This window comes from Salmo salar, chromosome 26, assembly GCF_965601325.2.
Source record: "Salmo salar chromosome 26, fSalSal1, whole genome shotgun sequence".
Taxonomy (NCBI): domain Eukaryota; kingdom Metazoa; phylum Chordata; class Actinopteri; order Salmoniformes; family Salmonidae; genus Salmo; species Salmo salar.
Genome location: NC_138316.1, coordinates 48,830,001 through 48,845,000, shown reverse-complemented (window position 1 = coordinate 48,845,000; position 15,000 = coordinate 48,830,001). Strand labels below are relative to the sequence as shown.

At 41.5% G+C, this 15,000-nt stretch overlaps 1 protein-coding gene across 1 annotated transcript in view; it reads right to left on the bottom strand.

The window, feature by feature from the left end:
- Window positions 1-15,000, bottom strand: part of LOC145864303 (otogelin-like) — a 194,394-nt gene that overhangs the window by 2,209 nt on the left and 177,185 nt on the right. The window contains exons 15-18 of the mRNA XM_082969904.1: window positions 4,846-4,953; window positions 3,878-4,016; window positions 1,606-1,740; window positions 744-890 (exon numbers count right to left, since the gene is read on the bottom strand). Of these exons, the coding sequence (XP_082826030.1) occupies window positions 744-890; window positions 1,606-1,740; window positions 3,878-4,016; window positions 4,846-4,953 (529 nt within the window). The remainder of the gene's footprint in view (window positions 1-743; window positions 891-1,605; window positions 1,741-3,877; window positions 4,017-4,845; window positions 4,954-15,000) is intronic.

Below are 15,000 nucleotides of genomic sequence, written 5' to 3'. Positions count from 1 at the left end.
CTTGGTAACCTGATGGTGCTAATCAAGGGCTTGGTGACTTGATGGTGCTAATCAAGGGCTTGGTGACTTGATGGTGCTAATCAAGGCTTGGTGACCTGATGGTGCTAATCAAGGGCTTGGTGACTTGATGGTGCTAATCAAGGCTTGGTGACCTGATGGCGCTAATCAAGGGCTTGGTAACCTGATGGTGCTAATCAAGAGCTTGGTGACCTGATGGTGCTAATCAAGGGCTTGGTGACCTGATGGTGCTAATCAAGGGCTTGGTGACTTGATGGTGCTAATCAAGGCTTGGTGACCTGATGGTGCTAATCAAGGGCTTGGTGACCTGATGGTGCTAATCAAGGGCTTGGTGACTTGATGGTGCTAATCAAGGCTTGGTGACCTGATGGCGCTAATCAAGGGCTTGGTGACCTGATGGTGCTAATCAAGAGCTTGGTAACCTGATGGTGCTAATCAAGAGCTTGGTAACCTGATGGTGCTAATCAAGGCTTGGTGACCTGATGGTGCTAATCAAGAGCTTGGTAACCTGATGGTGCTAATCAAGAGCTTGGTAACCTGATGGCGCTAATCAAGGGCTTGGTGATTAGTTGATTTGTTGAATAAGGTGTGACGGATTGGAGGATCCAGAGGACTGGGTTGAGAAAGACTGCTATAGGAGACAGCAGCTGTTTGTAATGACAGGGCCCATGTTGTTCTAGGGTAGGGCATGTGCAACACTAACAACCCATGGTGCCTGGCCTGACCTGCCAGCGTGGTCCAGCCTGGATGTGGACCGTGGTCTTGCGATCCCAGAGCACGGTCAGGTCCTCCTCGGGAACATGGACCACGGTGAAGAGCCCAGCGCTCCATATGAACACCTCCTGCCTCCAGTCGATCACACTGGACGGGTTCTACACAAGATGGAGGACAGGAAACAGGACAATGGCCAGGAATTAGATCAATATTGATGAACAGGTTGAGATGAGCCAGGGGGGTGGGGGGGTAGTGACCCCCCTGTGTTTTTTTTTAACCTAATTTCTTGATGGTTTATTGTTCATTGAGGACAGGAAAGAAGTCAAGACAGAGGACAGGAGGGAGGATAGGGGAGAGGACAGGGAAGAGGACAGGAAAGAGGACAAGACAGAGGACAGGGAAGAGGACAAGTTAGAGGAGAGAGAAGAGGACAGGGAAGAGAGGACAGGAAAGAGGACAAGACAGAGGACAGGGAAGAGGACCAGATGAAGGACAGGGAAGAGAACAGGGAAGAGGTGAAGATGGAGGACAGGGAAGAGGACAGGGATCATGAATTAGGTGGTCTTAAATAAGTGATATTTGTGCCATAATTGGTGAGGTGTGACAATAGTAATGTGATATTCATTTGGTCTGAGGGGTTAGGGGTCAGGGGTTAAGGGGTTAAGGGGTTAAGGGTAGTTCCTCTCTCTGTAATGTTTTCATCAAACATTTCTTATAACACTGTAGGCTACATTAACCCTATCGAAAGCAAGTAAGCAAACAAGTAACGGGCTGCTAGTGGAAACTGGGTGGCATCCCAGCGGTGGCCAGACTTGGTAGGACCACCAGCGGCAAGCTACCTGGAAAGGTTCAAGAGCAGGAGCATGCACTTACTGGTTTGCCACTGTCGTCGTCGAACGCAATGAAAGATCTACCCATGTTGATGAGTAGAGATTTCCTGCAGATGACGCCGCTGTTGTAACAGTCCACGTTCTCAGCCGTCACACTCATCATCAGATCAGCACTGCTCTGAAGGTGGGATGGGAAAAACAACATGAAAATAGCAAGCTAATCCAGGATAGAACTATGCTACTAAAAACTACAAAATGTGTGAAGAAGTATATTGAGTAATTAAACCCTAAGCCAGTCTATTCATCAATCCCTTCATCCATACATGGATATCTCACTTTCACGGATTTCTCGCATTACATTTATTCATCCCATTTTGTTAATAAATAATGAGGAAAAATACATGAACTTGAGTACTGTAAATGTGACTCTGGTCATTTTACTAGATAGACTTTACACACTCCAACGTAGTCAAACAGCATACCTTTACTAGGTAGACTTTACACACTCCAACGTAATCAAACAGCATACCTTTACTAGGTAGACTTTACACGCTCCAACGTAGTCAAACAGCATACCTTTACTAGGTAGACTTTACACGCTCCAACGTAGTCAAACATCATACCTTTACTAGATAGACTTTACACACTCCAACGTAATCAAACAGCATACCTTTACTAGGTAGACTTTACACGCTCCAACGTAGTCAAACAGCATACCTTTACTAGGTAGACTTTACACGCTCCAACGTAGTCAAACACCATACCTTTACTAGGTAGACTTTACACGCTCCAACGTAATCAAACAGCATACCTTTACTAGGTAGACTTTACACGCTCCAATGTAGCCAAACAGCATACCTTTACTAGGTAGACTTTACACGCTCCAACGTAGTCAAACATCATACCTTTACTAGGTAGACTTTACACGCTCCAACGTAGTCAAACAGCATACCTTTACTAGGTAGACTTTACACGCTCCAGCGTAGTCAAACAGCATACCTTTACTAGGTAGACTTTACACGCTCCAACGTAGTCAAACAGCATACCTTTACTAGGTAGACTTTACACGCTCCAACGTAGTCAAACAGCATACCTTTACTAGGTAGACTTTACACGCTCCAACGTAGTCAAACAGCATACCTTTACTAGGTAGACTTTACACGCTCCAACGTAGTCAAACAGCATACCTTTACTAGGTAGACTTTACACGCTCCAAAGTAGTCAAACAGCATACCTTTACTAGGTAGACTTTACACACTCCAACGTAGTCAAACAGCATACCTTTACTAGGTAGACTTTACACACTCCAACGTAGTCAAACAGCATACCTTTACTAGGTAGACTTTACACACTCCAACGTAGTCAAACACCATACCTTTACTAGGTAGACTTTACACACTCCAACGTAGTCAAACACCATACCTTTACTAGGTAGACTTTACACACTCCAAGGTAGTCAAACAGCATACCTTTACTAGATAGACTTTACACGCTCCAACGTAGTCAAACATCATACCTTTACTAGGTAGACTTTACATGCTCCAACGTAGTCAAACACCATACCTTTACTAGGTAGACTTTACACGCACCAACGTAGTCAAACACCATACCTTTACTAGGTAGACTTTACACGCTCCAACGTAGTCAAACAGCATACCTTTACTAGGTAGACTTTACACGCTCCAACGTAGTCAAACAGCATACCTTTACTAGGTAGACTTTACACACTCCAAGGTAGTCAAACAGCATACCTTTACTAGATAGACTTTACACGCTCCAACGTAGTCAAACATCATACCTTTACTAGGTAGACTTTACACACTCCAACGTAGTCAAACACCATACCTTTACTAGGTAGACTTTACACACTCCAAGGTAGTCAAACAGCATATCTTTACTAGATAGACTTTACACGCTCCAACGTAGTCAAACATCATACCTTTACTAGGTAGACTTTACATGCTCCAACGTAGTCAAACACCATACCTTTACTAGGTAGACTTTACACGCTCCAACGTAGTCAAACAGCATACCTTTACTAGGTAGACTTTACACGCTCCAACGTAGTCACACAGCATACCTTTACTAGGTAGACTTTACACGCTCCAACGTAGTCAAACAGCATACCTTTACTAGGTAGACTTTACACGCTCCAACGTAGTCAAACAGCATACCTTTACTAGGTAGACTTTACACACTCCAACGTAGTAAAACAGCATACCTTTACTAGGTAGACTTTACACACTCCAACGTAGTCAAACAGCATACCTTTACTAGGTAGACTTTACACACTCCAACGTAGTCAAACAGCATACCTTTACTAGGTAGACTTTACACGCTCCAATGTAGTCAAACAGTAGACCATCAAAGGTCCTGTAGTGGCGGTCCCCATAGGCTGTGCACATGGACGGACACGGATGGAACACACACTGGAATGTTCCATGCTGGCAGACACTGAAAGAGACACACAGCGTCAACCATCCTGATTCAGTACCAACCTGCCAGCAAACTGCTACCACTTAATGTAAGCACATTCTGTCATAACTAATGGCCGCCTTTTGTCCGGGAGGCCCCAGCGATTATCCTCTGCCGAAAAGTAGGGATCTCGTCAACTGCCAAACGTTGAATCATCACCGTTCATAGTGCTATTATACAGATCCCTATCTCTCCTCTTCCCTTGCTAACTGCTAGAAGAAGAAATGGAAGCAGAGAAGAAAGGAGAAAGACTGAGATCACTGTTTCACTCGGCAGGGAGAGAGAGACTGTTGAATGAACGGCCGTCATACAAGGACTCTCTGTAAACCAGAGCTGGGAGGTGATTTTCTCTGATAGATAATAGAGAGTTATGGATATCAGGTGAACAGTCTCACCGTAGGTCCAATCTATACAGGACTCATCACCTAAAGCTCAGCAATAATCCTGGAAAATTGTTAGCTGCTCGAAGATTTGTCTTAATTCGGCCACACATTGGCAGGTTTTGCCAGGTGCTGAGTCAACAAATTTGTCAGTGACCTCAATACTTGAAATGTCATGGCAGATGAAATCTGTATATATAATAGATCTTATAAGGGGTTGAATACAGAGAGATGTTTAGAAGAAACAATACCTCTCTGTGTCATACTTCTGTACAGGAAATGATCTGAAAACCATTCAGTAATTTATGACTGTAGATAACTAGGTTCCACTCTCTCCTAAAACGTGTTGAGTTTGATACATATCCTGTTTGGTTCGAGAAGAGTTTCATCTCTGGAAAAGTCAGTGTATGAGGTGTTTCTAAACGTACCATTGATGACAGGGGGAGGTGACTCTATCTCCTGGATAGTACTCTTTCCCCTTCCAGAGGCAGGGGCAGGCATCAGGCTCAAAACACTCATCACCATGTTTCAGCAATCTGGGAAACACACACAGACAAACACAGCTGTCAGTTTTATTCACTTTAGTTCAGAATTCATCTGTTTCTCTACTTGTAGAACAAACTTAACTTTGTTAGAATTTGCTTTGTACCTTTTTCACACATAGAGATACATAGAGATACTGTGTCTCTATGCATGTACTCTACTATGTTCATCGCCACCCGGACGATTTACATTGACTCCCCCACCCCCCTCCATTGGTTTTTACACTGCTGCTACTCTCTGTTTATTATCTCTGCATAGTCACTACCCCTCCATTGGTTTTTACACTGCTGCTACTCTCTGTTTATTATCTCTGCATAGTCACTACCCCTCCATTGGTTTTTACACTGCTGCTACTCTCTGTTTATTATCTCTGCATAGTCACTACCCCTCCATTGGTTTTTACACTGCTCCTACTCTCTGTTTATTATCTCTGCATAGTCACTACCCCTCCATTGGTTTTTACACTGCTGCTACTCTCTGTTTATTATCTCTGCATAGTCACTACCCCTCCATTGGTTTTTACACTGCTGCTACTCTCTGTTTATTATCTCTGCATAGTCACTACCCCTCCATTGGTTTTTACACTGCTGCTACTCTCTGTTTATTATCTCTGCATAGTCACTACCCCTCCATTGGTTTTTACACTGCTGCTACTCTCTGTTTATTATCTCTGCATAGTCACCTCACCCCTACCTACATGTACAAAATACCTCATCTAACCTGTACCCCCGCACACTGACCCTGTATATAGCCTCGTTACTGTTATTTTATAACTTTTTTATTATTGCACTGTTGGTTAAAGGCTTGTAAATGAGTATTTCACGGTAAGGTCTACACCTGTTGTTTTCGGCACACGTGACAAATAAAGTTTGATTTGATTTGATCTCTCAACCCAGACCTTCTGGCCTGCTCTGTGCCAAGAGGACTGAACGACAGAGGGAGCGCAAGAGTCAGTCTGAACCCAGACCTTCTGGCCTGCTCTGTGCCAAGAGGACTGAACGATAGAGGGAGCGCAAGAGTCAGTCTGGATCCAGACCTTCTGGCCTGCTCTGTGCCAAGAGGACTGAACGATAGAGGGAGCGCAAGAGTCAGTCTGGATCCAGACCTTCTGGCCTGCTCTGTGCCAAGAGGACTGAACAATAGAGGGAGCGCAAGAGTCAGTCTGGATCCAGTACCTGCCGCTACAGACAGGAAATGAGAAAAGGGAAGGGGGGATGGGTAAACTCTGGATGAAAAGGAGAAACACTCGTTACATGAGAAAACCAGACGATTAGGATTCTCAGAGATAGAGAGAAACAGCCTTTGTCCGGGCCGTTCCATTTGGTTTCCACACTGTTAGAGCGACGGGCTGATAAGAATCTTGTAATATCGTGGCGACGGGTCAGAGTTATATCCCCTGGAGAGAGAGAGAGAGAGAGAGAGAGAGAGAGGAGAAGAGAGGCTGGGGACAGTAGACAATGAAGCGACACATTGAATGGTCTGGCCACAAACCTAGAGGTTCATCCGTGTAAAGTTACACTGCAGATAAAGTGGTGTTAACAGCTTTCTTTATCCACCCGCCAAGCCGCTGGATCGATTACACTGATCAAAGCTTCCATAATAATTCATTCTCAACTGCAGTCTGGCTGTGCTGACTTGCAGTAGTTATGAATAAATCTCAGTCAATGAATTCATCTTTCTCTATCTCTCATTTAATTAAACCTTATCTAACTGTGTATAACTGTGCAGACCTGTATAATGAAGACAGAGGTGGTAGTTATTCTGCAAGTCATAATCATGTACTGTAATGCTTAAGCGATGTCACGACACACATTCCAACTCATTTTAATTTCAAGTTTATTTCTTTAACACTTAAACTGTTAATTTAACAATGTATTAGTTTTTTTGCACCAACTCATTAATATTCTGTATGTAGGTGAACATTGTTATAAGCTGGTTCCTGCTCGTCCAGAACACCTTATTTTATGCCTAAAAAAAGGCCTGAACTGACAGGCATGAGAGCATTACTCTTTCAATCTTTTTTTAGCAGGCTCTTATTTCTGCCAGGAATGCCCAATACGAAGGTGAGGAAATCTTGGGCAGTATTGGCATTTTCTGGATGGGAGGGCTGGTGCAAAGCAGTGCCAGAAGTTGAATTCTACAGGGTTCATTATGGAGATGTGGAACTTTTTCCCAGGATGACTACAGAGAAAGGCATTTAGTGCAGATGGTACACAACTATATGGGTTACGCTATCACAATGTAAGATACACATCTGTTTCCTGACAGGTAAAATTGAATTTTTAGGTTGCAAGGAGGTTCTGAGAACGTTTATTTTTAGGTTGCAGGATGGTTCTGAGAATGTTTTCTTGAGAGGTTTTATTAACGTTCTGAGAATGGAAATTAAAGGTTATTTGGCAGTTTTTGAATAACTTCCTTAAAACTTTCACTGAATGTTTCAAAAAGACTTTTAGTAACACTGCTACAGTAGCTTAGTTTGGGTTAATGTTTCTTCACGTTCTGAGAATGGAATGTCTTTAAAAAAAAAACATTTTTAGAACGTTCTCTGAAAGTTACTAAAGTCTTCTTGTGGTTTTTATGGAACGTTTTCTTAACGTGCTCGGAACAATTTGAGAACGTGATTTTAAATAGAACAATGAAGAAACCTGTAGGAAACGTTATGCTGAAGTACTGAAATTCTCACAGAAGAAAGTTTTTTCTTGATATTCTCTGAACTATTTGGAACATTCCTAATGTCAAACAGGTTGGAGAAAATTCCTTGAACATTGCCAAACATTTTACTAAATGTAACCACTTTTAGGAAATATTCTGTTAAAGTAATGAAATACCAGGAAAATGTTTGATTTTTGTCAAGTTCATTAAATGTGCTGAGAATGTTCCAAAGCCAAGCAACAATCCTGCACCATTCCCAGAACGTTGTGGGAAGCTTGTAAGCAAATAACCATAGGACAACCACGCTCTCACCAAGCTCTAAGAAATATATGGTTCTCAGAACATTGTGTGCTAGCTGGGCTGTCTATATTTACTTTCTCTTGAAACATGTCTATTTGTCTAAACTTTAGGCTGAGGAAGAGAGAGCACAGGAAGAGCTAGGCTGAGGAAGAGAGAGCACAGGAAGAGCTAGGCTGAGGAAGAGAGAGCACAGGAAGAGCTAGGCTGAGGAAGAGAGAGCACAGGAAGAGCACAACCCTCTGTCCCTCATGGTGATGATGAGAAAGTGTTGATGGTATTAGTTAAACGTGGTTAGCAGGAATTTATTTAAGAGGCTTAACTGACACCTGAGCGGCCTACACACCACCTGTTTACTACATAAACAAGAAAAGAAAAGCAATTTACAGACGGAGAGAGAAGGGGATAGAGAGAAGAGAGAAAGGAGAGGGGGACCAAGGGGTAGTTGCATGGGCAGAATTACACAAATTCATAACGAGTGGAATGTCTCAGCTCATAAAAACGGTTTTATGACCGACGCTCTCTAGAGAGAAAGAAAGAGAGAGAATTAGCAGAGGGAAGATAAAGTGAATGGGTGAGGAGAGGGTGTATTGTAATTGTCTTACTACAGAGAATAAGAAAATTGTGAGAGAGCGAGAGAGAAACAGAGAGAGAAACAGTGAGAGAGAGTGTGTGAGAGAGAGAGAGAAACAGAGAGAGAAACAGAGAGAGAGAGAGAGTGAGAGTGAGAGAGAGAGAGAGAGAGAGAGAGAGAGAGAGAGAGAAGAAACAGATGAAAGAAAGGATGAAACCTCAGATCATGAGGACCAGGTAATGCCCAAGCAAACTGAGTACAACATTACTTTTCTGAAAACGGATAACTAAAATAAATGTCCTGCTATAACGAGATAAAGTCTCATTATGATTTTCTGATAACGGGTAATAATTTATACTGACTGTATCAGATCCTGCATCCACCTGCAACTTCAGGTTCATGTGAGTTCAACAGACATGTTAATTGTGGTAAAGTTAGGAATGAATGAAAGGTCTACATTTGAGTTCATAAACAAAGTGCCCCATTGTGATTGAAAACAAAATGGGGTTCTGCTGTCAGCACCTTAACTAATGATTTCCCATTAGTATTTTTTTAAAGTCTTAGTACTGAGGAATAACTGCAGTTGACCTACTGTAACACTAGTGGTGGTGGAGCATATTTTCAATACTAATTTTAGAGACATTTTGTAAAAAAACAGGATTGCCAGTTTAACACAGCCGTAGGGATAATCTAACGCAACAGGTAGGCTACTGTAAGCCCTCAATGGCACTTTCCTAGCCTATCACTTCCCCATTGATTTATCAATACTCCCATCAATACTCCTAATGCAGCCATCACTGTCCCTCTACAAAGCTTGGTCTCATAGACTAGACGTATCATAATACATGTAAATCCAGGACCACCAAATGAGTATGATGTGTTACGTTTGGTTTGGTTACATAAGACAGAAGGTTAATTAAGGCAAAACTGAAAGTTGGGAAGATGGGTAGAGGTGTAACATGAACGTGTAGCAACCCAAAGGCTGTGTGTTCAAATCTCATCACAGACAACTAATTATCAACTTTGCGACTAATTACTACTTTTTAGCTACGTTGCAAGTACTTAGCACGTTAGCTAACCCTTCCTCTAACCGTAATCCTAACCCTTTAAGCAAAGTCCTAACCCTAACCTTAACCCTAACGCTAACCTTAACCCTAAACCTAACCCATAGCCTAGCTAACGCTAGCCACCTAGCTAACGCTAGCCACCTAGCTAACGCTAGCCACCTAGCTAACGCTAGCCACCTAGCTAGCGTTAACGTAAGACACATAGCTGACATGAGCCACAACAAATTGGAATTCGTAAAATATCATATCAAACTAAATGGATGATGGACATTCACTAATTAATACATAACATACAAAACATTACGTCTACCCCTGAGTCCAGGTTGCAGCGCTCTACGGTATAAGGCCTCATTGTGTCCATATTGACCAGGACTTCCAACCTCCCCACTAGAATATCCAGTTGCAGGCCGTTATTAAACACTCATGACAGGCTTCTCATGCATCCACATCTCCTTCCCATGATGCTCGTGTGAGATAGGTTGGTTCTCGTAAAGGTCGAGGAGTGTGTGATAGGTTGGTTCTCGTAAAGGTCGAGGAGAGTGTGATAGGTTGGCTCTTGTAAAGGTCGAGGAGTGTGTGTAACAGGAATCAATGAATAACACCTCCTACTCCTACCGAGTAACGAATCCTCTTTCCATTCCCCTTATCACAAACACACCTCCCTCCGATCCACTTTTCCTGTTCCTCCCATCCCATCTCACTTTTCCATCCTGGATATCAGGTAAAACGTCTAAACGATCCGCCCTTTCACAAAGATATCGTCTTCAAGCAGCAGGACTGACTGAACTGTCTTTGTGTCTACCGCCAGGGTGGGGACAAACCAATCTCAACACTGTCAAACCTTTAGAATCCCTCATTCTGTCAAACCTTTAGAATCCCTCATTCTGTCAAACCTTTAGAATCCCTCATTCTGTCAAACTTTTAGAATCCCTCATTCTGTCAAACCTTTAGAATCCCTCATTCTGTCAAACCTTTAGAATCACTCATTCTGTCAAACTTTTAGAATCCCTCATTCTGTCAAACTTTTAGAATCCCTCATTCTGTCAAACCTTTAGAATCCCTCATTCTGTCAAACTTTTAGAATCCCTCATTCTGTCAAACCTTTAGAATCACTCATTCTGTCAAACTTTTAGAATCCCTCATTCTGTCAAACTTTTAGAATCCCTCATTCTGTCAAACTTTTAGAATCACTCATTCTGTCAAACCTTTAGAATCCCTCATTCTGTCAAACCTTTAGAATCCCTCATTCTGTCAAACCTTTAGAATCCCTCATTCTGTCAAACTTTTAGAATCCCTCATTCTGTCAAAGTTTTAGAATCACTCATTCTGTCAAACCTTTAGAATCCCTCATTCTGTCAAACTTTTAGAATCCCTCATTCTGTCAAACTTTTAGAATCCCTCATTCTGTCAAACCTTTAGAATCCCTCATTCTGTCAAACTTTTAGAATCACTCATTCTGTCAAACCTTTAGAATCCCTCATTCTGTCAAACTTTTAGAATCCTTCATTCTGTCAATCTTTTAGAATCACTCATTCTGTCAAACCTTTAGAATCCCTCATTCTGTCAAACTTTTAGAATCCCTCATTCTGTCAAACCTTTAGAATCCCTCACTCCGTCAAACTTTTAGAATCCCTCATTCTGTCAAACTTTTAGAATCCCTCATTCTGTCAAACCTTTAGAATCCCTCACTCCGTCAAACTTTTAGAATCCCTCATTCTGTCAAACCTTTAGAATCCCTCATTCTGTCAAACTTTTAGAATACCTCATTCTGTCAAACTTTTAGAATCCCTCATTCTGTCAAACTTTTAGAATCCCTCATTCTGTCAAGCTTTTAGAATCCCTCATTCTGTCAAACCTTTAGAATCCCTCATTCTGTCAATCTTTTAGAATCCCTCATTCTGTCAAACCTTTAGAATCCCTCATTCTGTCAAACCTTTAGAATCCCTCATTCTGTCAAACTTTTAGAATCCCTCATTCTGTCAAACTTTTAGAATCCCTCATTCTGTCAAACTTTTAGAATCCCTCATTCTGTCAAACTTTTAGAATCCCTCATTCCGTCAAACTTTTAGAATCCCTCATTGTGTCAAACCTTTAGAATCCCTCATTCTGTCAAACTTTCAGAATCCCTCATTCTGTCAAACAACTAGTTGTGAAAAGTAATCTGTACTTCCACGTCGGTTCCCCGTGTACGCTACAGGCTACATCCTGTAGCAGACTGAATCCACAAACTGGTGGTTTGGAGTTCAGGATAGCTTGTTTTCTAGGTCATGAGTAAGGTAGACAGCGATCTCCTTTTCCCATCTAACATATGAGAACACTTCGGGAAAAGTGATCACCAACTTCAGGATTTTCCCAGGGGTCTGTCTGTTCACATGCTGAATAGAAAGAACATTGAGGGATGGCTGGACGTATGTGCGACATGTCAAAGTGTAATATTACCTGTGTAAGGCCCTAGTTTTATCACACCTGGACTACTGTCCAGTCATATGGTCAAGTGCCACAAAGAGGGACACAGGCAAATTACAATTGGCCTAGAACAGTGTAGAAAGGCTGGCCCTTAAATGTACATGGAGAGCTAACATTAATGATATGCATGTCAATCTCTCATGGCTCAAAGTGGAGGAGAGATTGACTTCATCACTACTTGTTTTTGTAAGAGGTGTTGACAAGCTGAATGCACCGAGGTGTCTGTTTAAACTACTAGCACACAGCTCAGACACCCATGAATACCCCACAAGACCTACCACCAGAGGTCTGTTAAAACTACTAGCACACAGCTCAGACACCCATGCATACCCCACAAGACATACCACCAGAGGTCTGTTTAAACTACTAGCACACAGCTCAGACACCCATCCATACCCCACAAGACATACCACCAGAGGTCTGTTTAAACTACTAGCACACAGCTCAGACACCCATCCATACCCCACAAGACATACCACCAGAGGTATGTTTAAACTACTAGCACACAGCTCAGACACCATGCATACCCCACAAGACATACCACCAGAGGTCTGTTTAAACTACTAGCACACAGCTCAGACACCCATCCATACCCCACAAGACATACCACCAGAGGTCTGTTTAAACTACTAGCACACAGCTCAGACACCCATCCATACCCCACAAGACATACCACCAGAGGTATGTTTAAACTACTAGCACACAGCTCAGACACCATGCATACCCCACAAGACACACCACCAGAGGTCTGTTTAAACTACTAGCACACAGCTCAGACACCCATCCATACCCCACAAGACATATCACCAGGGGTCTCTTCACAATCCCCAAGTCCAGAACAGACTATGGGAGGTGCACAGTGCTACATAGAGCCATGAATACATGGAACTCTATTCCATATCAGGTAACTGATGCAAGCAGTAGAATCAGATTTAAAAAACAGATAAAAACTTATGGAACTGCACGGACTGTGAAGAGACACACACACACAAACACAGGCATAGAAACACACATACACACACATGGTAGTGTAGTGGTGTAATAATGTGTTGTATTGTAGATATGTAGTGGTAGTGTAGGGGTGTAATAATGTGTTGTATTGTAGATATGTAGTGGTAGTGTAGTGGTGTAATAATGTGTTGTATTGTAGATATGTAGTGGTAGTGTAGTGGTGTAATAATGTGTTGTATTGTAGATATGTAGTGGTAGTGTAGTGGTGTAATAATGTGTTGTATTGTAGATATGTAGTGGTAGTGTAGTGGTGTAATAATGTGTTGTATTGTAGATATGTAGCGGTAGTGTAGTGGTGTAATAATGTGTTGTATTGTAGATATGTAGCGGTAGTGTAGTGGTGTAATAATGTGTTGTATTGTAGATATGTAGCGGTAGTGTAGTGGTGTAATAATGTGTTGTATTGTAGATATGTAGCGGTAGTGTAGTGGTGTAATAATGTGCTGTATTGTAGATATGTAGTGGTAGTGTAGTGGTGTAATAATGTGTTATATTGTAGATATGTAGTGGTAGTGTAGGGGTGTAATAATGTGTTGTATTGTAGATATGGTAGTGTAGTGGTGTAATAATGTGTTGTATTGTAGATATGTAGTGGTAGTGTAGTGGTGTAATAATGTGTTGTATTGTAGATATGTAGTGGTAGTGTAGGGGTGTAATAATGTGTTGTATTGTAGATATGTAGTGGTAGTTGTGTAATAATGTGTTGTATTGTAGATATGTAGTGGTAGTGTAGTGGTGTAATAATGTGTTGTATTATAGATATGTAGTGGTAGTGTAGTGGTGTAATAATGTGTTGTATTGTAGATATGGTAGTGTAGTGTAGTGGTGAAATAATGTGTTGTATTGTAGATATGTAGTGGTAGTGTAGTGGTGTAATAATGTGTTGTATTGTAGATATGGTAGTGTAGTGGTGTAATAATGTGTTGTATTGTAGATATGTAGTGGTAGTGTAGTGGTGTAATAATGTGTTGTATTGTAGATATGGTAGTGTAGTGTAGGGGTGTAATAATGTGTTGTATTGTGGATATGGTAGTGTAGTGGTGAAATAATGAGTTGTATTGTAGATATGTAGTGGTAGTGTAGTGGTGTAATAATGTGTTGTATTGTAGATAGGTAGTGGTAGTGTAGTGGTGTAATAATGTGTTGTATTGTAGATATGTAGTGGTAGTGTAGTGGTGTAATAATGTGTTGTATTGTAGATATGTAGTGGTAGTGTAGTGGTGTAATAATGTGTTGTATTGTAGATATGTAGTGGTAGTGTAGTGGTGTACATATCTACAATCTGGTCTATATACTGTCTATTACCTGGACAGGTATCATTCATCTGGTCTATATACCGTCTATTACCTGGACAGGTATCATTAATCTGGTCTATATACTGTCTATTACCTGGACAGGTATCATTCATCTGGTCTATATACTGTCTATTACCTGGACAGGTATCATTCATCTGGTCTATATACTATCTTTTACCTGGACAGGTATCATTTCCTGGTCTATATACTGTCTATTACCTGGACAGGTATCATTCATCTGGTCTATATACTGTCTATTACCTGGACAGGTATCATTAATCTGGTCTATATACTGTCTATTACCTGGACAGGTATCATTCATCTGGTCTATATACTGTCTATTACCTGGATCAGGTATCATTCATCTGGTCTATATACTGTCTATTACCTGGACAAGTATCATTAATCTGGTCTATATACTGTCTATTACCTGGATCAGGTATCATTCATCTGGTCTATATACTGTCTATTACCTGGACAGGTATCATTCATCTGGTTTATATACTGTCTATTACCTGGACAGGTATCATTCATCTGGTATATATACTGTCTATTACCTGGATCAGGTATCATTCATCTGGTCTATATACTGTCTATTACCTGGACAGGTATCATTCATCTGGTCTATATACTGTCTATTACCTGGGCAGGTATCATTCATCTGGTCTATATACTGTC